Here is a 22608-nt window from a genome sequence, read left to right as displayed (position 1 = left end):
CACATTAAGATGATGCAAGGGATTTTGGGATTGATGGTGAGGGGCGGAGGGGGGGGAGGGAGACACTAGGATTGGGATTGGTGGTGAGGGGGGGTGATTGGGATTGGGGGTGAGGGGACACTGGGATCTGGACTGGTGATGAGGGTGAGGGGACACTGGGATCTGGATTGGGGGTGAGGGGGGATTGGGATCGGGATTGGGGGTGAGGGGACACTGGGATAGGGATTGGGGGTGAGGGGACACTGGGATAGGGATTGGGGGTGAGGGGACACTGGGATAGGGATTGGGGGTGAGGGGACACTGGGATCTGGATTGGGGGTGAGGGGGGATTGGGATCTGGATTGGTGGTGACGGAGGGGAACACTGGGACACAGATTGGGAAGTGGCTTTCCAGTCTCTTGTCCTGGGGTTTAGTGTGAATGTGAGTTGGGGGCCGTGTCCTGTGCTAATTGTGTAATGCCCCGCTCTGCCCCCCTCTCTCTCTTGTAGATGAATCAAAGCCCAGTATGGATGAAGTCAGCATGCTCACAGCCATTACCCTCTTCCTGCTGTCTGCCAGTAACGAGATTGTCGGGATCTCCTCTCTCCAGAACTGCTGCATCGAGAGATTCGGTAGTGCTTTAAATTCCAGAGACCCCTGGGTAAGAGGATTGTGTTTAAATCCCAGCACTGAGTGAATGAAATGGAAGTTGACGTTCGTCTCTGCCTGGGAAAAGTAATCCTTGGATCGGGCAGACTTGTGAGGATCTCCGCTCGTATTTTTTATTAACTTGTAGTGTCCCTGTCTCATTTTACTCCAAAGAATATTCCCATGGGGATAGATCCTCTTCCCTCTAACTCCATGGTCCCCGTCCCCCCCCTCCCCAGCCTGGCTGCAGCCCTCTTTGTCCTGACTTGATTCTCTGACTCAGCACAGTCGCAGCTTCCAGATGTACACTGATGCTGCTCTGCTGCACCTGCTCTCCCCTAACCGTGCTCCTGTGATAGCACAGTGGTTAGCACCGCTGCCTCACAGCGCCTGGGACCCGGGTTCGATTCCCGGCTTGGGTCACTGTCTGTGCAGAGTCTGCACGTTCTCCCCATGTCTGCGTAGGTTTCCTCCGGGTGCTCTGGTTTCCTCCCACAGTCTGAAAGACATGCTGGTTAGGTGCATTGGCCATGCTAAATTCTCCCTCGGTGTACCCAACCAGGTGCCAGAGTGTGACGACTAGAGGATTTTCACAGTAACTTCATTGCAGTGTTAATGTAAGCCTATTCCTGACGCTAATAAATAAACTTTAAACTTCCCTCTGTTCTGGAACATCACCTGACTGTCGGGCCCACTAGCCCAATGTCCTGTCACGGACAACAAAAACCTGTTGCTCCTGACTCCCAAATCCATGTTATCCAGTTCTTTTCCACCCACACCCAATCCTTGTCTCTGCTGCCTCGTTTGGGCTAAAGCAGCTCAGAGCCAGCCTCTCCGCCCTGGGGCCAGGCTCTAGCCCCCCCCCCCCCCCCCCCACCACTGTCCTGGGGCCGGGGCCTCCCTCCTCCTCCCTCCCCCCCCCCCCCCCCCACCCTCTGCCCTGGGGCCAGGCCCTCCTCTCTGCTCTGGGCCCAGACCACCCCCCCTCCCCTCCCCGGGGCCGGGCCCTCCTCTTCCCCCACTACGGGGCCAGGCCCTCCTCCCCCCTCTGCCCTGGGACCAGGCCCTCCCCCCACCAGCCTTATGTGGGATAATCACGTTTTCAGCCAATGTTTTCTAAGCAGCCTGTTAATAAATTTTGTGGAACTTCTCGGACAATCTCCTTATGGTAGTGGGGGCTGTGGGGTGGGGAGCGATGGATGCATCAGGCATGAAGTGTAGGAGGCTGTTCAACTTCAGTCAATCTGGCAAGGTATTATTCACTACGACAAATACTTCACCCATCCCTTACATCACTGCTAGAAACAGAAGGAGGCTATTCAGCCCCTCGAACCTGCTGTGAATTTCCACTGTCCTTGGTGTGAAAATGCTTTTACACCTAAACAGCGGAGTTCTAATTAAAGATTACGCCCTTTTGTTTTCGATTCCCCCACCAGAGGCAAAACTTTACGTGCATGCATCTCCTTCCAGTGCCCAGGCCAGGTCAGGAAACATTAACTCTGCTCCCCTCTCCGCAGATCCTGTCTGACCTGCTGAGTGTTTCCAGTGTTTTGTTGGTTCTGTTATTAATACGTATATAATGCTGATTTGACGTGCATGTAGGTGCTGAAAGCCCCAATGTGTGGCACAGAATTAAGAGCCTCTTGTCCTTTGTAGGTTCAAGCGAAATGTTACCAGCTTCTGCTCTCAGTCTTCCAGCAGTCGAACCGAGCCCTCTCCTACCCCTACATTCACGCCTTGGCTCCACTGGTGGTGGAGAAACTAAAAGCAGTGGGGAATCAGAAACCAGACAACAGCGCTGAGCTTCAAGCGATACAGGAAGGAATCAAAGTCCTCGAGACACTAGTGAACCTTGCAGAAGAGCAAAACAGTAAGTGGATCCCTCCTGTTCGGTACCTCTGTGTGATCTGTCTATCAGACCAGGAGCACATGGCAGGCACAGCATTCTGCAATACAGGTAATGCCCAGCGTAAGATGTTGTGAAGGGAGATCATTAACTTCTGCAGGTAACGGTGTTGTGTAATGTGCCCAGACCTTCAGTCCAAAACATCTCTGTCACTGCTCCTCCGCTCCCCTGAATATCTCCAAATATCCTCTTGACTTTGATGAGTCCGTAAGACATAGGAGCAGAATTAGGCCACTCGGCCCATCGAATGTGCTCCCCCATTCAATCATGGCTGATATTTTTCTCATCTCCATTCTCCTGCCTTTTCCCCATAACTCCTGAGCCCCTTATTAATCAAGAACCTATCTATCTCTGTCTTAAAGACATTCAATGACCCGGCCTCCACAGCCTCTCTGGTAAAGAGTTCCACAGATTCACCACCCTCTGGCTGAAGAAATTCCTCCTCATCTCTGTTTTAAATGATCGTCCCTTTAGCCTGAGGTTGTGTCCTCTGGTTCTAGTTTTTCCTCCTCGTGGAAACATCCTCTCCACATCCACTCTCTCCAGGCCTCGCAGTATCCTGTAAGTTTCAATAACATCCCCCCTCATCCTTCTAAACTCCAATGAGTACAGACCCAGAGTCCTCAACCATTCCTCATACGACAAGCTCTTCATTCCAGGGATCATTCTCGTGAACCTCCTCCGGACCCTTTCCAAGGCCAGCACATCCTTCCTTAGATACTGGGCCCAAAACTACTCACAATACTCCAAATGGGGTCTGACCAGAGCCTTATACAGCCTCAGAAGTACATCCCTGCTCTTGTATTCTAGCCCTCTCGACATGAATGCTAACATTGCATTTGCCTTCCTAACTGCCAATTGAACCTGCACGTTAACCTTAAGAGAATCTTGAACAAGGACTTTCCCTTAAGGAGAACAATCCCATCTTCTCCAATCTATGTACATAACTGAAATCCATCATCCATGTAAATTTTCTCTGCACCCTCCCAAAATCTTCACATCTCTTCTGAAATGTGATGCTAAGAATTGAGCAAAATACGCAGGTTGAGACTATTCATCATCATACTTTTGCAGACAAGTCCAGGATCCCAAATGTCTTTTTTAAATCTCTTTCTTTACCTGCCCTGATACCTTCAATGGTTGAAGCTGTTGTTTCTCCCATGTAAGGCACGATATAGACACGCATACAATGCCAGCAAGCTGATGGTTTCTAAGGCCTGTCTTCCCAGCACTTGAAATGAAATAATTGCAATGTAGGCAGCCAGCATCACAAATAGGCTTACATTAACACTGCAATGAAGTTACTGTGAAAATCCCCTAGAGGGGAACAGAGTTAATGTTTCAGGCTGCTGACCTGGCCTGGCCTGGGCACTGTTCGGGTACACAGAGAATTTAACACGGCCAATGCACCTAACCAGCACGTCTTTGGACTGTGGGAGGAAACCGGAGCACCCGGAGGAAACCCACGCAGACACACGGAGAACGTGCAGACTCTGCACAGACAGTGACCCGAGCCAGAATCGAACCCGGGTCCCTGGTCCTGTGAGGCAGCAGTGCGAACCACTGTGCCGCCATGATGTCCAAATCTTGAAGGTTATGAAATAGTTTAATAGGATAGATGCAGAGAAAATATTTCTGCTCATGGGGGATTTCAAATGTAAGATCAACCCAACAGAGAATGAAGCTTCTTTAACCAGAGAGCAGTGAGAAGGTGGCACTCACTACCACAAGGCATGGTTGTGGCAAGTCACGTAGATTCATTTAGAATAATAACAGGGAAAAAGGAACAGGGCAGGTGGGTCTGGAGTCACATGTAGGCCAGACCAGGTAGAGAGAGCAGATCTCCTCTGAAAGGCAGCAGTGGAGCAGATGGGTTTTGACTACAATCTGCCAGTTTCATGATCATTATTGAGGAAACTTGTGTCTCCAATCATTAGGCAAGCCTGAGAATTATTCGTTATGCGAGCATTCTGGTGATTGTATGCAGTCACTGTCACGGGTAGATGTGATTTAATGATTATTACCCTAACAAAAGCCTCCTTCCTTCATTCTCAGGAACCCAGCTGCTTGCTCTCTTGGTTCCCACTCTCATCTCATACCTGCTGGATGAGAAGACTTTCAGCTCAGCCTCCACAGCTTCCAATGGTCTTCATGAACTGGCTCTGCAGGATCTCATGCGCATTGGCCCCCTCTACCCCAGCGCCTTCAAGGTGGTGATGGGGGCAGCGCCCGAACTCAAGTCCAAGTTGGAGGCAGCGATCCGAGCCAGCCAAGCCAGCTCGCGGGCAAAGGCTGCCTCCCAGCAAGCGAAGCCAGCCGTACAAGCCGCGCCCACCATCAAGCTGAAGACCAGCTTCTTCTAGAACAGGCGGAGGTGTTTTCATACTGACTTTAAAGACCATTGAATGGTTGTACTTCCCAATACTGCGATGCGAGTGTGTGTCGACCCCACCCCCCAATGTCCTCTGTACAGGTTTATGGTTTCTGTTAGCTATGTAAATGGTTCAATAAAGAAAGAAATTTGGGTTGATTGGTTTAAAAAAAAACTGTTTTGTGTATAGGTATCACAATTATATCGCAAAGTATGTTATAAATAAAGATGAAAAGAGTTTTGTAAAGGAAGAGAACTGTAATATTTTTTATCATTTACAGTGACCAATCTGCTTCACTAAAAATTCAGTGCGTTAGTTACTCTCTTGATGATATATTTAACTTCGTACATGGAAAACTTTCCTTGTAGAAATAAAAATATCCTCCGTGGCTCCCTGTAGCACAGTTGCCTGATACTGTTATCTTTTGCTCACATTTTCTTGGTATCTTGTTTTAATTCAAGATCAGTTACATTTCACCCTAAACACTCCACTCATCTGTTTCATTATTTTTCATATCTTTCTGGCTAACTATTTTCTTTAAAGTTAAAGTTTATTTATTAGTCACAAGTAAGGCTTACATTTACACTGCAATGAAGTTACTGTGAAAATCCCCTAGTCGCCACACTCTGCACCTGTTCGGGTACACTGAGGGAGAATTTAGCATGGCCAATGAACCTAACCAGCACATCTTTCGGACTGTGGGAGGAAACTGGAGCACCTGGAGGAAACCCACGCAGACATGGGGAGAACGTGCAGACTCTGCACAGACAGTGACCCAAGCTGAGAATCAAACATGGGTCGCTGGCGCTGTTGAGATAGCGGTGCTAACCACTGTGCCGCCCTTACCATGTCTCAGATTTAACGGTTCCACCCAGAGGTCTGAATATAAATGCTACAATTGAAGCATACGCCATTTTCCAGGATGTATCAGTAGCATTAAGTCTGTTGAAACACTGATTATTTTCCGTGACTTATGACAGTTTGTGCTGTGTATTTTCTTTGAAAAAAGGGGAGAAATTTCAAAAGCTTTATTCATCAACAGCAACTTCCATTTGTATAGCACCTTTAACCGGATAAAACATCCCAAGGCTCTTAGAAACATAGAAACTAGAAGCAGGAGGAGGCCATTCGGCCCTTCGAGCCTGCTCCGCCATTCATCTTGATCATGGCTGGTCATCGAATTCAATATCCTGATCCCTTCTTCCCAGATCCCTTTAGCCCCAAGAGCTATATCTAATTTCTTCTTGGAATCACACAATGTTTTGGCCTCAACTACTTTCTGTGGTAGTGAATTCCACACATTCACCACCCTCTGGGTGAAGAAATTTCTCCTCACCTCAGTTCTGAAAGGTTTACCCCTTATCCTCAAACTATGACCCCTAGTTCTGGGCTCTCCCACCATCGGGAACATTCTTTCTGAATCTACCCTGTCTAACCCTGTCAGAATTTTATTAGTTTCTATGAGATCTCCTCTCACTCTTAACTCCAGTGAATATAATCCTAATCATAGTCTCTCCTCCATATGGCAGACCTGCCATCCCAGGAATCAGCCTGGTAAACCTTCGCTGTACTCCCTCTAGAGCAAGGACATCCTTCCTCAGATTATGACACCAAAACTGCACACAATGCTCCAGGTGTGGCATCACCAATGCCCTGTACAATTGCAGCAAAACATCCCTATCCCTATACTCAAATTGTCTCGCTATGAAGACCAACATATCATTTGCCTTCTTTACTGCCTGCTGTACCTGCAAGCTTACTTTCAGTGACTGATGCACGAGGACACAAAGGTTTTGTTGAGTAGCCACCTCACTCAATTTACACCCATTCAAGTAATAATGTCTTACTATTATTGCTACCAGAGTGAATAACCTCACATTTATCCACATTATCCACATCCCTGCAGATGCCCACACACTCAGCCTGTCCAAATCAGGCTGAAGCATCTCTGCATCCTCCTCACAGCTCACCCTCCCACCCAACTTTGTATCATCTGCAAGTTTGGAAATAATGCATTCTGTTCCCTGTTCCAAATCATTAATATATAATGTGAACAGTTGGGGTCCCAGCACAGATTCCTGCAGAACCCCACTAGTCACTGCCTGCCAATTGGAAAAAGACCCATTTATGCCAACTCTTTGCTTCCTGCTAACCAGCTTTCTATCCATCTCAAATCCCACGTGCTTTAACTTTATATAGTAGTCTTCCCCGGAGCATTATCAAGCATGTTTTGACAACCACAGGAGATGTTGGGACAGATGATTAAAGCTTGGTCAAAGATATAAGTTTTAAGGGGTGTATTAAAGACAGAGAGCGGGGTGCCTGCGAATTTTACACCTTTAGGGTTTCGGCAGCTAAAGACCTGCCCTGTCGTTGCTGCAGCAATTAAAATCGGAGTTGTGCACAAGGCCAGGATTGGAAGAGGGCAGAGATTCCAGATGGGACTCCAGAGATTGGAGCAAAGCCATTGTGCGATTTAAAGGAAAGGATGAGAATATCAAAACCAGCCATTGTAGGTCACCCAGACAGATATACTGAGTGAACAGGACTTGATTCAAGTGAAGCTCATAAAAGAAGAAAATTATTATTTTTTTATGACAATCTAATAGTGCCGTGGACTGGATTTATTTAATTAATTGAATTTAAATTGCCCAGTTGCCATGGTGGGATTCAAACTCATGTCACTGGATCATTAGTCTAGGCCTCGGGATTACCTTTCCAGTAATTACTGTGTTGCCATATCCATGAAGGGGTAGTGAGGAGGGTGTGGGCAGAGGATTGAGAATGAGGGGAAAACAAGGATGGATGGGGAAAGCTAGAATCATAGAATCCCTACCATACAGAAGGAGGCCATTCGGCCCATCGAGTCTGTACCGACCACAATCCCACCCAGGCCCTATTCCCATAACCCCACATAGTTACCCTTCTAATCCCGCTGGCAGTGGGGTCAATTTAGCTTGACCAATCAACTTAACCCGCACAGAGTTTCAGATGCACATACAAAGGTAGGAGACAGGGCTAGAGCAAAAGCAGGGTCAGAATGGGGGGGGGGAGTGAAGTGCGAGGAGATCATTGAGGGCCAATCTTTTCTATAAATTACTCTTTGAAAGGCAACTTGAAGTGATTCGTGGCTCATTGTACTGCTGTGCTGTAACAACCAAAAGAAAAGTGTTGTACAGAAGGACGAGAGAGAAAGAAAAACAGCGAGACAAAACGCGGAGAGAAAAAAGAGACCATATTCTTGCCTGGAGATTCACCAGTAATTATGAAAGTAATCAGCACTCCGTCTGCAGCACTAGATTCAGTTTTGGGAACTATGCCTCAGAAGGATACATTAGCCTTGGAGTAGGTGCCTCACTGATTCACAGGAATGATACTGGAGTTAAATTGAGAACAAATTGCACAAACACTCTTTATATCCCTTCGGGTTTTGAAGGTTAAACCCTGGGGAGAGTTTAAGCTAACTAGGCAGGGTGATGGGAACCAGAAGGAAGCAATAGAAAGGAGAAAGACTGTGCACAAAGGATTGAGAGAGACAGATAGTACTAGAGGTAGAAATAGTGAAGTGTTAGGTTGGATTGGATTAAGAGGGAATACAAGAAAATGTACATAAGTGCATGAAGCATGATACATAAGATTGGTGAGCTGCAGGTACAAATGTTCACATAGATATGTATTGAGGTGATTCCTGAGACTTGGCTCAAAAGAGGACTGAGTGCTAAATATCCTGGATGCAAGGTGGTCAGGAAAGAAAGGAACGGAGTAGCGGTATTGGTTAAGGACAATATTACAGTTCTCGAGAGAATGCCCAGGAGGGTCAAGGACATAATCTATCTGATTAGAGTTAAGAATCAGTGGAAGAGTTGGATTGGTTGCTTTGCCCTAATGTTTATAAGTCATCAGGATTGGATGAGATGCATCCAAGGATACTGAGGTGTAATGACTTCAATCAGGCCATTGAGGTTGGCCTATGTTTATCAGGAATCAACTGATGGGCCACTCAGGGAGTTTTGCCTTGTATTTAACCGGGAGTGTCAGTTCCTCTGGCACTCCCGAAGGTAGACTGCTGACTGAGAGCACTCTGTACTGCTGTTGGAATCGTAAATAAAGGGATTTTGGTGAAGGGACTTCTGCCTCCGAAGACTTAATACATGAGGGGACTAAGGGTAGAAATTGTAATGTAACTGGCCATAATCTTCCAATCCCCCTTAAATACAGGAGTGGTGCCAGAGTATTGGAAAGTTGCAACTGGCACACCTTTATTCAAAAATGTGTAAGGATAAACCCAACAATGGCAGATAGTCAAGTTAAACCGGATGGTGGAAAAGTATTTTGAAAGGATAATTAAGGGACAAAATTAACAGTCATTTGGATAAGTGCAGATTAATTAAAACCACACGGATTTGTTAATCACAAATCATATTTAATTAAATTGATTTGAGTGATTTTATTTTATTATTGTCATACATATTGGCATACAGTGAAAAGTATTGTTTCTTGCACACTGGAGATAAGAGGGTTGATCAGGGGAATAGAGATGATGTGCTGTATATGGATTTCCAAAAGGTGTTTGATGAAATGCCATTTAAGAACATAGGATACAGGAACAGGAGAAGACTAAAACAGAAAATGCTGGAAAATCTTAGCAGGTGTGACAGCATCTGTGGAGAGAGAATAGAGCCAATGTTTCGAGTCTGGATAACCCTTCGTCAGAGGAGGAGAAGACTATATGGCCAACCGAGCGAGCTCTGCTATTCAACACAATCATAGCAGCTCTTGGGCTTCAACTCCGCTGTCCCACCTGCTCCCTATATTCCTTGATTCCCTGGGAGAATCTGTTTATCTCAGCCTTAATTATATTGTAAGAAGTGTCACAACACCAGGTTAAAGTCCAACAGGTTTATTTGGTATCACGAGCTTTCGGAGCGATGTTCCTTCATCGGGTGAGTGACATCATCGGCATCCACAACCCCCTCGGGTAGAGAATTCTAAAGATTCACAACCCCAGTGATTAGCACTGCCGGGTTCGATTCCCGGCTTGGGTCACTGTCTGTGCGGAGTCTGCATGTTCTCCCCGTGTGTGCGTGGGTTTCCTCCGAGTGCTCCGCTTTCCTCCCGCAGTCTGGAGGACGTGCTGGTTAGGGTGCATTGGCCGTGCTAAATTCTCCCTCCGTGTACCCGAACAGGCACCAGAGTGTAGCGACTAGGGGATTTTCACAGTAACTTCATTGCAGTGATAATGTAAGCCTACTTGTGACACTAATCAGTAAACTTTAAACTTAATTATATTGAATGAGGCGGCATCTACAACTCTCTGGGGTGGAGAATTCTAAAGATTCACAATCTCTTGAATGAAGGAAATTTCTCATCTCAGTCCTAAACGATTGACCCCTGAAACTGTGCTCCCTTGTTCCAGACTCACCAGAAGGGGAAACATCCTCTCAAGCCCCTTTATAATCTTGAATGCTTCAACAAGATCACCTTTCATTTTTCAAAACTCCAGAGAATATAGACCCAATTTACTCAGCTTTTCATCTTGAGGAGATGGGGGGATTCCCTCATTTTACCCCCAATTTAGTTAACATTGGCTGCACTGCCTCCAATACAAACATATTCTTCCTTAAATATGGAGATCAAAAGTGCACACGGTATTCCAGGTGTGGTCTCACCAAAACTCTGCAGTTTCAGCAACACTTCTTCATTCTTATACTCCAATCCCCTTGCAATAAAAGTCAAATTGCTTTCCTAATTACTTGCTAACTTTCTGGGGTGGCGCAGTGGGTTAGCACTGCTGCCTCACAGCGCCATGGACCTGGGTTCGATCCCCAGCTTGGGTCACTGTCTGTGCGGAGTTTGCATGTTCTCCCCATGTCTGCGTGGGTTTCCTCTGGATGCTCCGGTTTCCTCCCACAGTCCAAAGATGTGCGGGTTAGGTGGATTGGCCATGCTAAATTGTCCCTTGGTGTCAGGGGCACTAGCTAGGGTAAATCCATGGAGTTATGGGGATAGGGCCTGGGTGGGATTGTGGTCGGTGCAGACTCGATGGGCTAAATGGCCTCCTTCTGCACTGTAGGGATTCTATGATAACCTTATTTGTTCCTTGTATAAGCACATCCAAATCTCTCTCAACATAAACATTTACCAGTTTCATGCCTTTCAAAAATACTCTGCCTTTCTATTCTCACTGGCAAAGTGAATAACTTCACACTACCTCACATCTGCCCAATCGCATAACCTGTCTGTATCTCTTTGCAGCCTCTCTCTCTGTCCTCCTCAGAGCTTGTATTCCCACCTAGCTTTGTATCATCATCATACTTAGATACGTTACTTTCTGTCTCTTCGTCCAAGTCAGTAATGTGGATTAGAATTAGATGGGACCCCCAGCACTGTTCCATGTGGTACATACGGCCTGCCAACTGGGAAATGCTACATCTATCCCGACTCTCCGCTTCCTGCCCTTGTCAGTGAAGTTAACGCCTATAGAATAAAAGGGAAAGTGGCAGCATGAATTCCAAGTTGGCTGAGTGACATGAAACAGAAAGTCATGGCGAATAGAACATAGAACATTACAGCGCAGTACAGGCCCTTCGGCCCTCGATGTTGCGCCGACCAGTGGAACCAATCTAAAGCCCCTCTAACCTACACTATTCCAATATCATCCATATGTTTATCCAATAACTATTTGAATGCTCTTAATGTTGACGAGTCCAGTACTGCTGCAGGCAGGGCATTCCACGCCCTTACTACTCTCTGAGTAAAGAACCTACCTCTAACATCTGTCCTATATCTCTCACCCCTCAGTTTAAAGCTATGTCCCCTCGTGTTAGCCATCACCATCCGAGGAAAAAGGCTCTCACTATCCATCCTATCTAATCCTCTGATCATCTTGTATGCCTCTATTAAGTCACCTCTTAACCTTCTCTCTAACGAAAACAACCTCAAGCCCCTCAGCCTTTCCTCATACGATTTTCCCACTATACCAGGCAACATCCTGGTAAGTCTCCTCTGCACCCTTTCCAACACTTCCACATCCTTCCTATAATGCGGCAACCAGAACTGTACGCAATACTCCAAGTGCAGCCACACCAGAGTTTTATACAGTTGCAACATGACCTCCTGGCTCCAAAACTCAATCCCTCTACCAATAAAAGCTAACACACCGTACGCCTTCTTAACAACCCTATCAACCTGGGTGCCAACTTTCAGGGATCTATGCACATGGACACCCAGATCCCTCTGTTCATCCACACTACCAAGTATCTTACCATTAGCCCAGTACTCTGTATTCCTGTTACTCCTTCCACAGTGAATCACTTCGCACTTTTCCGCATTAAACTCCATTTGCCAACTCTCAGCCCAGCTCTGCAGCTTATCTATGTCCCTCTGTAACCTGCCACTTCCCTCCGCACTGTCTACAACTCCACCGACTTTAGTGTCATCTGCAAATTTACTAACCCATCCTTCTACACCCTCATCCAGGTCATTAATAAAAATGACAAACAGCAGTGGCCCCAAAACAGATCCTTGCGGTACACCACTAGTAACTGAACTCCAGGATGAATATTTCCCATCAACCACCACCCTCTGTTTTCTTACAGCTAGCCAATTCCTGATCCAAACCACTAAAAATCACCCTCAATCCCATGTGTCCGTATTTTCTGCAAAAGCTTACCATGGGGAACCTTATCAAACGCTTTGCTGAAATCCATTTACACCACATCAACCGCTTTACCCTCATCCACCTCTTTGGTTACCTTCTCAAAGAATTCAATAAGGTTTGTGAGGCACGACCTACCCTTCACAAAACCGTGCTGACTATCCCTAATCAAATTATTCCTTTCCAGGTGATTATAAATCCTATCTCTTATAATCCTTTCCAATACTTTGCCCACAACAGAAGTAAGGCTCACCGGTATATAATTACCAGGGTTGTCCCTACTCCCCTTTTTGAACAAGGGGACAACATTTGCTATCCTCCAGTCTTCTGGCACTGTTCCAGTAGACAATGACAACCCAAAGATCAAAGCCAAAGGCTCTGCAATCTCCTCTCTAGCCTCCCAGAGAATCTTAGGATAATTCCCATCCAGCCCAGGGGACTTATCTATTTTTACCCTTTCCAGAATTGCTAACACCTCCTCCTTATGAACATCAATCCCATCCAGTCCAACAGCCTGCATCTCAGTACTCCCCTCGACACTGTCCCTCTCCAGTGTGAAACTGACGAAAAATATTCATTTAGTGCCTCTCCTATCTCTTCAAACTCCACGCACAACTTCCCACTCCTGTCCTTGACTGGCCCTAATCTTACCCTAGTCATTCTTTTACTCCTGACATACCTATAGAAAGCTTTAGGGTTTTCCTTGATCCTACCTGCCAAAGACTTCTCATGTCCCCTCCTGGCTCTTCTTAACTCTTTCTTTAGGTCCTTCCTGGCTAACTTGTAACTCTCAAGCTCCCTAACTGAGCCTTCACGTCTCATCTTTACATACGTCTCCTTCTTCCTCTTCACAAGAGATTCAACCTCCTTAGTAAACCACGGTTCCCTCACACGTCTGCTTCCTCCCTGCCTGACAGGTACATATTTATCAAGGGCGCGTAGTAGCTGTTCCTTGAACAAGTTCCACATTTCAATTGTGCCCATCCCCTGCAGTTTCCTTCCCCAACCTATGCCAGCTAAATCTCGCCTAATCGCATCATAATTTCCTTTCCCCCAGCTATAACTCTTGCCCTTTGGTATATACCTATCCTTTTCCATAGCTAAGGTAAACGTAATCAAATTGTGGTCACTGTCACCAAAGTGCTCACCTACCTCCAAATCTAACACCTGGCCTGGTTCATTACCCAGTACCAAATCCAATGTGGCCTCGCCTCTTGTTGGTCTATCTACATACTGCGTCAGGAAGCCTTCCTGCACACATTGGACAAAGACTGACCCCTCTAAAGTACTCGAACTATAGCTTTTCCAGTCAATATTTGTAAAGTTAAAGTCCCCCAGTACAACTACCCTGTTACTTTCGCTCCTATCCAGAATCATCTTTGCAATATTTTCCTCTACATCTCTGGAACTTTTCGGAGGTCTATAAAAAACTCCCAACAGGGTGACCTCTCCTTTCCTGTTTCTAACCTCAGCCCAAACTACCTCAGTAGACAAGTCCTCATCAAAAGTCCTTTCTGCCACCGTAATACTATCCTTGACTAACAATGCCACATCTCCCCCTCTTTTACCACCTTCCCTGCACTTACTGAAACATCTAAACCCCGGAACCTGCAACAACCATTCCTGTCCCTGCTCTATCCATGTCTCCGAGATGGCCACAACATCGAAATCCCAGGTACCAACCCATGCTGCAAGTTCACCCATCTTATTCCGGATGCTCCTGGCGTTGAAGTATACACACTTCAAACCACCTTCCTGCCTGTCAATATACTCCTGCGACCCTGAAACCTCATCCATGACCTCACTATTCTCAACCTCCTGTACACCGGAGCTACAATTCAGGTACCCACCCCCCTGCTGAATTAGTTTAAACCCTACCGAAGAGCATTCGCAAATTTCCCCCCCAAGATATTGGTACCCCTCTGATTCAGGTGCAGACCATCCTGTTTGTAGAAGTCCCACCTACCCCAGAAAGAGCCCCAATTGTCTAGGTATCTGAAACCCTTCCTCCTGCACCATCCCTGTAACCACGTGTTCAACTGCTCTCTCTCCCTATTCCTCTCCTCACTATCACGCGGCATTGGTAACAAACCAGAGATAACAACTCTGTTTGTTCTAGCCCTAAGCTTCCACCCTAACTCCCTGAATTTCTGCCTTACATCCCCATCTCTTTTCCTACCTATGTCTTGAGTACCTATGTGAACCACAACTTGTGGCTGGTCCCCCTCCCCCTTAAGGATTTCGAAAACACGATCCGAGACATCATGGACTCTGGCTCCTGGGAGGCAACACACCAACCGCGAGTCTCTCTCGTTCCCGCAGAATCTCCTATCCGTCCCTTTAACTATGGAGTCCCCAATGACTAATCCTCTACTCCTCTCCCCCCTTCCCTTCTGAGCCACAAGGACAGACTCTGAGCCAGTGACCTGTACACCATGGCTTACCCCTACTAAGTCTCCCCCCCCCAACAGCATCCAAAAGTGTATTTTCACCAATTTCTGCTACATTTCTTGTTTCTCCCCCCACTTGGATGGCTCCCTGTACCTTGGTGCAGCGGTTAGTTTGCTCATCCTCCCTTTCCCTACCCTTCTGAGCTGCCGGGCCGGAGGCACGGCCACTGTTGCTTCCCCCAGGTAGGCTGCTCCCCCCAACAGCACTCAAACAGGAATACTTATTTTTAAGGGGCACAGCCACTGGGGTACTCTCTAGTACCTGACCTTTCCCCTTCCCCTTCCTAACCGTGACCCACTTGTCTGTCTCCCGTGGCTCCGGTGTGACCACCTGCCTCTAACTCCTCTCTATCACCTCCTCATTCTCCCTAACTAGACGAAGGTCATTGAGCTGCAGCTCCAGTTCCCTAACGGGGTCCCTTAGGAGCTGCAGCTCAACGCACCTGGTGCAGATATGGACGTCCGGGAGGCTAGCTGACTCCAGGAGCTCCCACATCCGACACTGAGAACAACAAACTGGCCTCACAATCATAATTCCCCCTTTCTTCCAATGACACAGGAAAAACTGTCTAAACCTACCCCACCTCTGCCTGTCTACGCCGAAGCCCGATGAGCCAAAGCCCGTCAGCTCCCACTCCACTGCCCGCTACAACGCTGCCCGCTTAATAGTGCAGCCTACTTATATACCTCGAGCGTGCTGAAGAAACATTTAGACCCTTCCCACAACCCCCAGCGTCCTACTTCCGGGTTAGAGTTCAAAGTTTTTTTCTTAAAAACACCCGCGAAAAAGTACTTTAAACTCAATTAAAAGTATTATTTTTTAAATTAATAATATTTTAAAAGTAGATCTCTTACCCCAGCACTCCTACAATAAATCTCTCCTCTGTCTCACTCTGGCTGAACAATGAGAATGGTTGTCTTCAAACTGGAGGAACTGGATATAGCCTGGGGACCCCCACTTCTTTTTAATCGATATAATGACCTAGACTTGGGTGTATAGGGCACAGTTTCAAATTAGTGGATGGTATTGTGAACTGTGAGGTGGATGATGTTGTGGAAGTTGAGTTTGTGAAGATGTAAAGAAAATGCTAGAAGGACAAAACGTTGTGTGGTCCCATTAAAAGCTGGTTTTGTTTCAGTGCTTGGAGGTTTAAAATGCAAAGTACACCCAAAGTTCCAGGCTGAAATATTTGTATCCAAGGCAAGACAGCAGGGTTGTCTTGGTAACAGGATTCAGGCATTTGAATGTTAGAAGAATCTTAGAAACCCTACAGCACAGAGAAAGGCCATTCGGCCCATCGAGTCTGCACCGACCACAATCCCACCCAGACCCTACCCCCATATCCTTACATATTTACCCACTAACCCCTCTAACCTACGCATCCCAGGACACTAAGGGCAATTTTAGCATGGCCAATCAACCTAACCCGCACATCTTTGGACTGTGGGAGGAAACCGGAGCACCCGGAGGAAACCCACGCAGACACGAAGAGAATGTGCAAACTCCACACAGACAGTGACCCAAGCCGGGAATCGAACCCAGGTCCCTGGAGCTGTGAAGCAGCCGTGCTAACCACTGTGCTACCGTGCCGCCCCAATGTTTTGAATTTTACCCAATCAATTTAAAGCAAGCACTCAACTACCAAGAACCTATAAGATTTGAATTTGATTTTGTTGACCAGTCCTAGGGTAGGAAAATTGATAGGTCATCACAGGTATAAAAGAAAGGGCAAGGGGGAAACGTGGGAGTTAGCAACTGTCACCTCTCAAGTTGAGAGGGAGAGAGCAGCTCTCCTCCCTGCCAGCTGTGTATATCTCTTAAGAGAATGCACTATCTAACCAGCGAAAGGTACCAATTTTAAAAGAACTCTCCGACGGGGAATCCGCAGAAGAACTCCAAAAGTTTCTGAAAGCCACAAAACCTGGTTGTATTTTCTGAGAGTGACAGAATTCCATGATCATATTTTTGGTCATTGAATTAGTATTGTATTTATTTTATACAATACAATCCCTACAGTGCAGAAGGAGGCCATTTGGCCCATTGAGTCTGCACCAACCACAATCCCATCCAGGCCCTATTCCCATAACCCCACATATTTATGCTGCTAATCCCCTGACACTAGGGTTAATTTATCATGGCCAATCAACCTAACCTGCACATCTTTGGACTGTGGGAAGAATGATGTGGAGATGCCGGCGTTGGACTGGGGTAAACACAGTAAGAAGTCTCACAACACCAGGTTAAAGTCCAACAGGTTTATTTGGTAGCACAAGCCACTAGCTTTCGGAGCGCTGCTCCTTCATCAGGTGAGTGGGATTTCAGTTCACAAACAGGGCATATAAAGACACAAACTCAATTTACAAAATAATGATTATTGTGCCATTATTTTGTAAATTGAGTTTGTGTCTCTATATGCCCTGTTTGTGAACACAACTTCCACTCACCTGATGAAGGGGCAGCGCTCCGAAAGCTAGTGGCTTGTGCTACCAAATAAACCTGTTGGAATTTAACCTGATGTTGTGAGACTTCTTACTGTGGGAAGAAACCAGAGCACCCGAAGGAAACCCACGCAGACACGGAGAGAACGTGCAAACTCCACACAGACAGTGACCTGAAGCCGGAATTGAACCCGGGTCCCTGGCGCAGTGAGGCAACAGTGCTGCCCACCGTGCTGCCCTTATTTGAACAGCATTCCAGTCGAATCTTATTCAGTATGTTACTTGTTTAGTTAAAGTTCCCTGTTAGTTAAATAAATAAATTGTTAAATGTTCATTTCAAAGTGAGTGTCAGGTATTTCTGTTAGTTAACCACGAAACGTTACTGAAGAACAGTTCACACCTTCCCACACACTTTTAACAGATTACGAGGTGAAGTATTCCTCTTTGGGAGATTCGGCGTTACGTCTTAAAGGGGAAATACCTCCATGTCGTAACAACTGTAGTAGACATTGGCAAACCCCCCCAGTCCTGTGCCACAACTTTCAATGTTTGAAAGATTCTGGTCAGAGCCTCTGCTATGTACTCACTGACTCAACTCAGCATCACACCCACTTTCACTGCCACCAGTACACTCAATACTGCTTTCAGATCAATAGCCCATCTGATCTCATTCTTGCCGCTCTTGTAATTTCTAATCCCCACCACCATGCTATTCTATAATTACTAAGACAAAACCTTCATTCAATCTCCTTTGCTCACTATCAGATATCCTTTATCATCTTTAATCATCCTTGCCCTTTCCTTAAAGTATTATTTATTAGTCACAAGTAGGCTTACATTAACACTGCAATGAAGTTACTGTGAAAATCCCCTAGTCGCCACAGTCCGGCGCCTGTTCGGGTTACACTGAGGGAGAATTTAGCACGGCCAATGCACCCTAACCAGCATGTCGTTCGGACTGTGGGAGGAAACCGGAGCACCCGGAAGAAACCCACGCAGACACAGGGAGAATGTGCATACTTCACACAGACAGTGACCCAAGCTGGGAATTGAACCCGGGTTCCTGGCGCTGTGAGGCAGCAGTGCTAACCACTGTGCTGCCCTCTAGTTTGGTCCCCTTAACTAATAAGAGGATATAATTACATTAGAAGGGTCACACAACAGCTTCCTGGGATCAAAGGGTAATCCTATGATAAAAAGTTGGGCAGGTTGTATCTGTATCCATTGGGAGAATTTAGCACGGTCAATGCACCTAACCAGCACGTCTTTCAGACTGTGGGAGAAAACCGGAGCACCCGGAGGAAACCCACACAGACACGGGGAGAACGTGCAAACTCCACACAGACAGTGACCCAAGCCGGGAATCGAACCCGGGTCCCAGGCACTGTGAGGCAGCAGTGCTAACCATTGTGCCACCATGCCGTCCTTAATGTCTGAGGCCTGAATGATGTTTGTAAGGTACGGTATATTTGTTACCACAGAAAACAGTTGAGGCCAAAACATTGTCCTGTCAAATTCAGTCCTCCCATTTCTGGTTTTTCATCATCAAAGCCACGACTTTCCTCTCGCTGCCTCTCTGCATCAGTTCCACCAAGTCCCCATGCGGAGTCCCTTTAAAAAGGAGTTCGATAGAGCTCTTGCGGCACAGGGAACAAAGGATATGGAGGGGAAAGCGGGAAGAAGCTATTGAGCTGGATGATTAGCTATGATCATGATGAATAGCAGAGCAGGCTTCAAGGGCCGAATGGCCTCCTCCTGCTCCTATTTTCCACATTTCTGCGTTTACTCATTATATGTTTAGAAAGTGCATCAAAAATAAGAAAGAAAGACTCACCATTATACGGTATATTTCATGAGCGAAGGACAACCCAAAATGCTTTGAAGCCATTGAAGTATTTTTTTTACTGTAACGCAGCAACCAATCTTAGTGTACACAAAATCCCAAAGGGAGCAACTTGGCAATGACAGGGTAATCTGTGTTGGTGATGCTGGTTAAGGGATAAATATGGCCAGGATATTGGGGAGGACTTTTCAGCTCTTCTTCAAATCGTGGCTTTGAATCTCTAGCGCCCACCTGAGAGGGCAGTGAGGGATCCTCTGTATGCTTAGCTCTATTTGTTTCATTAATGCAAAGGCTTCACTTTAAGATATTTCTGTCTACGCAATTACATTTAAATGCTAAGCTTTTAAAGTTAACTTGACCACATTTTAAAACTGGCATGCTGGGATTAGCTAGAAAGGTTGACTGCATTTTTTGAAAGTACAATGCCAGCAAAGACAGGCTTTTTCATAAGCCAAACAAAGTTTCTCATAAACAGCAGCTTTTCATGGCCGCAGCTGTAAGGTCTCATAACAAGCTACAAAATCCTGCTTTTGCAGACGGAGCCAGCATGTACAAAACAATTTCAAATTCATATTGTAGTCACAGTTCCATGTTCAGTTAGTTCAGTCCAGAGTCTGTTTTGAGTGCTGCTTTAATCAGCACAGGACTGGCTTTTGCCACTCTCTCTGTATCTCTCTCTCTCCTGTTTCTTTTCGCTTTCTGTAATGTGCTCAATAAAAGGGATTCAACTTCATACCGGTGCCATCTCCATCTATTCAGAGGAATGAATGGACCCCACAGGTAGACAAGGCCTTGGTTTAAGGTCTCATCTGAAAGATGGCGGGTGGGAACTTTCCCGCCGATGGGATCTTCCTGGTCCCGCTGATGGCGCGGCGGGTGACCCGGCAGCGTGGGGTGGATACAATGGGAAATCCCACTGACAGCGGCAGGACGAGGAGATCCCGCTGTCGGCCTACAGCGGGCCGCCTCCCACTGCCGAGGAACAGATCACGGTGGGGGAGGGAGGGGTGGAGAGAATCCCACCCAGTATCGCTGACAGTGCAGCACTCCCTTAGTACTGGGTTGGGAGTACCATAAAGCTGTTTGCTCAATTATCTGGAGCAGGACTTGAAAATTGAAATACAGCTTTTACACACAAGAATTAGGAGCTGGAGTAGGCCATTTGGCTTCTCACGTCTGCTCCATCATTTGATAAGACCATGGCTGATCTGAATGTGGCCTCATCCCCCACCACCCGCCACAACTCTCCCTGACTCCCCTATCAGTCAAAAACCTGTCTAACAGCCTTGCATCTACTCAATGACCCTGCCTCCACTACTTTCTGGCAAAGAGAATTGCAAGCCCTCTGAGAAAACAAAATTCCCCCTGTCTCCATCTTAAATAGGAGACCTCTAATTTTTAAACTGCATTCTTCATTGTAGTCTCTCTCACAAGGGGAAACATTCTCTCGGCATACACTCTGTTAAGTGCCCTCAGGATCTTCTAGGTTTCATAAGACCATAAGATATAGGAGTAGAATTAGGCCATTTGGTCCATCGAGTCTGCTCCGCCATTCAATCATGGCTGATAAGTTTCTAAACCCCATTCTCCCAACTTTTCCCCATAACCTTTGATGCCCTTGCCAATCAAGAACCTATCTATCTCTGTCTTAAATACACTCAATGATTTGTCTTCCACAGCCTGCTGTGGCAATGAATTCACAGATTCACCAGCCTCTGGCTGAAGAAATTCCTCCTCATCTCGGTTCTAAAGGGTCGTCCCTTTACTCTGTGGCCGTGCCCTCGGATCCGAGTCTCTCCAACTAATGGAAACATCTTCCCCACGTCCACTCTATCCAGGCCTTCAGTATTCTGTATGTTTCAATGTGATCCCCCTCGTCCTTCTAAACTCCATCGAGTACAGGCCCAGAGTCCTCAAACGCTCCTCATATGTCAAGCTTTTCATTCCCAGGATCATTCTCGTGAACCTCCTCTGGACCCTCTCCAAGGCCAGCACATCCTTCCTTAGACACGGGGCACAAAATTGCTCCCAATACTCCAAATGTGGTCTGATCAGAGCCTTATACAGTCTCAACAGTACATCCCTGCTCTTGTATTCTAGTTCTCTCAAAATGAATGCTAACATTGCATTTGCCTTCCTGACTGCCGACTGAACCTGCCCTGAACTAGAATTCCCAAGTCCCTTTGTGTTTCCGATTTCTGAATTCTCTCCCGATTTAGAAAATAGTCTCTGTCTCTATTCTTCCTCCCAAAGTGCATAACCTTGCACTTTCCATGTTGTATACCTTCTCCACTTTCTTCAATAAATGACGCGTTATGAGTGGAATTTTCGAATGAATGAAAGCTGAAAGGAGCTTTACAAATATAAGGGGGCGATCTTACTGGCTTTTCATGCCGGTCGATTGTCATGGCAAGCCAATGAGATTGGGCGAGAGACACAAAATTGGGTTTGTGCCCGGTTTCTTGCCGCTCACAATGTTGCCGTCACTGATTTGCCGGCAAAATTGCTTTGCGCTCAGAAAGGGCTCAAAGCCAATTTCAATGTGCATTCGGTAATTCACATCTAATCAGTGAGTTGCAGACGCTATCGGCCGGGCTCACTTGTCCTTACCTTCTCACAAGTTGAAGTCCTCACCAGCGAGCATCACATATGGTTCCCACCAACGGGATTGGAGACCAGTGGAGCCCCTTGGATATCCTGGCAAAAACTGCCAGCCTGGCACCCTAGATTGACGATGGGGTGGGCTGGGGTTCAGCCGGGACGACGATGGGGGGGAAGGTGGGGATCGGCCAGAGTGGCAATTGGAGGGGGGGGTGGGGGAGATCAGCCGGAGTGACGATTGGAGGGGGGGGGCGAAGATCAGCCGGAGCGGTGATTGAATGAGCTGGACATCAGTTCGAGCAGCAATAGGGGGAGAATTGGCTGGGGCAGCAATCATGGAAGTGGGGATCAGCAATATCCAGGGCAGTGATTGAGGGGGGTGGGGTTCGGCGATGTCCGGGGTGATTATTGGGTGGGTGTGATGTCTGTGAGGGGGGGGAGGTGGTTGGAGTGCACTGGGAGATCAATGGTGCCCCTAGAACTCAGCAGTCGGCTTCCCAGCGAGAATAGGTTTCGCCCCACCCCCTACTGGCGAGAATCACATCTGGGTTCTTTTTGCCATACGATAACGATTGAGAGCATGCCCGGCGCGATTGTCTCCTGTTTTCACACCCATTCAGCACTCATGTTTTTTGCTAAAATCGACCCCTAAGGATTTCTTTGTGAGTCATAGAGTCTGAAGAAAGGGCAATCATATGCATTAGCAAAATAA

General features: G+C 46.8%; 1 protein-coding gene across 3 annotated transcripts in view; it reads left to right on the top strand.

Annotated features, from left to right (window-relative positions):
* The window catches only part of heatr5b (HEAT repeat containing 5B), a 94551-nt gene extending 89247 nt beyond the window's left edge, over positions 1-5304 (top strand). For all 3 annotated transcript variants that reach the window (XM_078213381.1, XM_078213383.1, XM_078213382.1), the window contains 3 exons: positions 490-641; positions 2285-2498; positions 4590-5304. In XM_078213381.1, coding sequence (XP_078069507.1) covers positions 490-641; positions 2285-2498; positions 4590-4897 — 674 coding nt within the window. In that variant the 3' untranslated portion in view covers positions 4898-5304. The remainder of the gene's footprint in view (positions 1-489; positions 642-2284; positions 2499-4589) is intronic.
* Positions 5305-22608: the final 17304 nt, after the last annotated feature.

This window comes from Mustelus asterias, chromosome 5 (genome assembly GCF_964213995.1).
Source record: "Mustelus asterias chromosome 5, sMusAst1.hap1.1, whole genome shotgun sequence".
Taxonomy (NCBI): Eukaryota; Metazoa; Chordata; class Chondrichthyes; order Carcharhiniformes; family Triakidae; genus Mustelus; species Mustelus asterias.
Note: the sequence above shows the minus strand (reverse complement) of the source record. Positions and strands in the feature narration are given on the sequence as shown.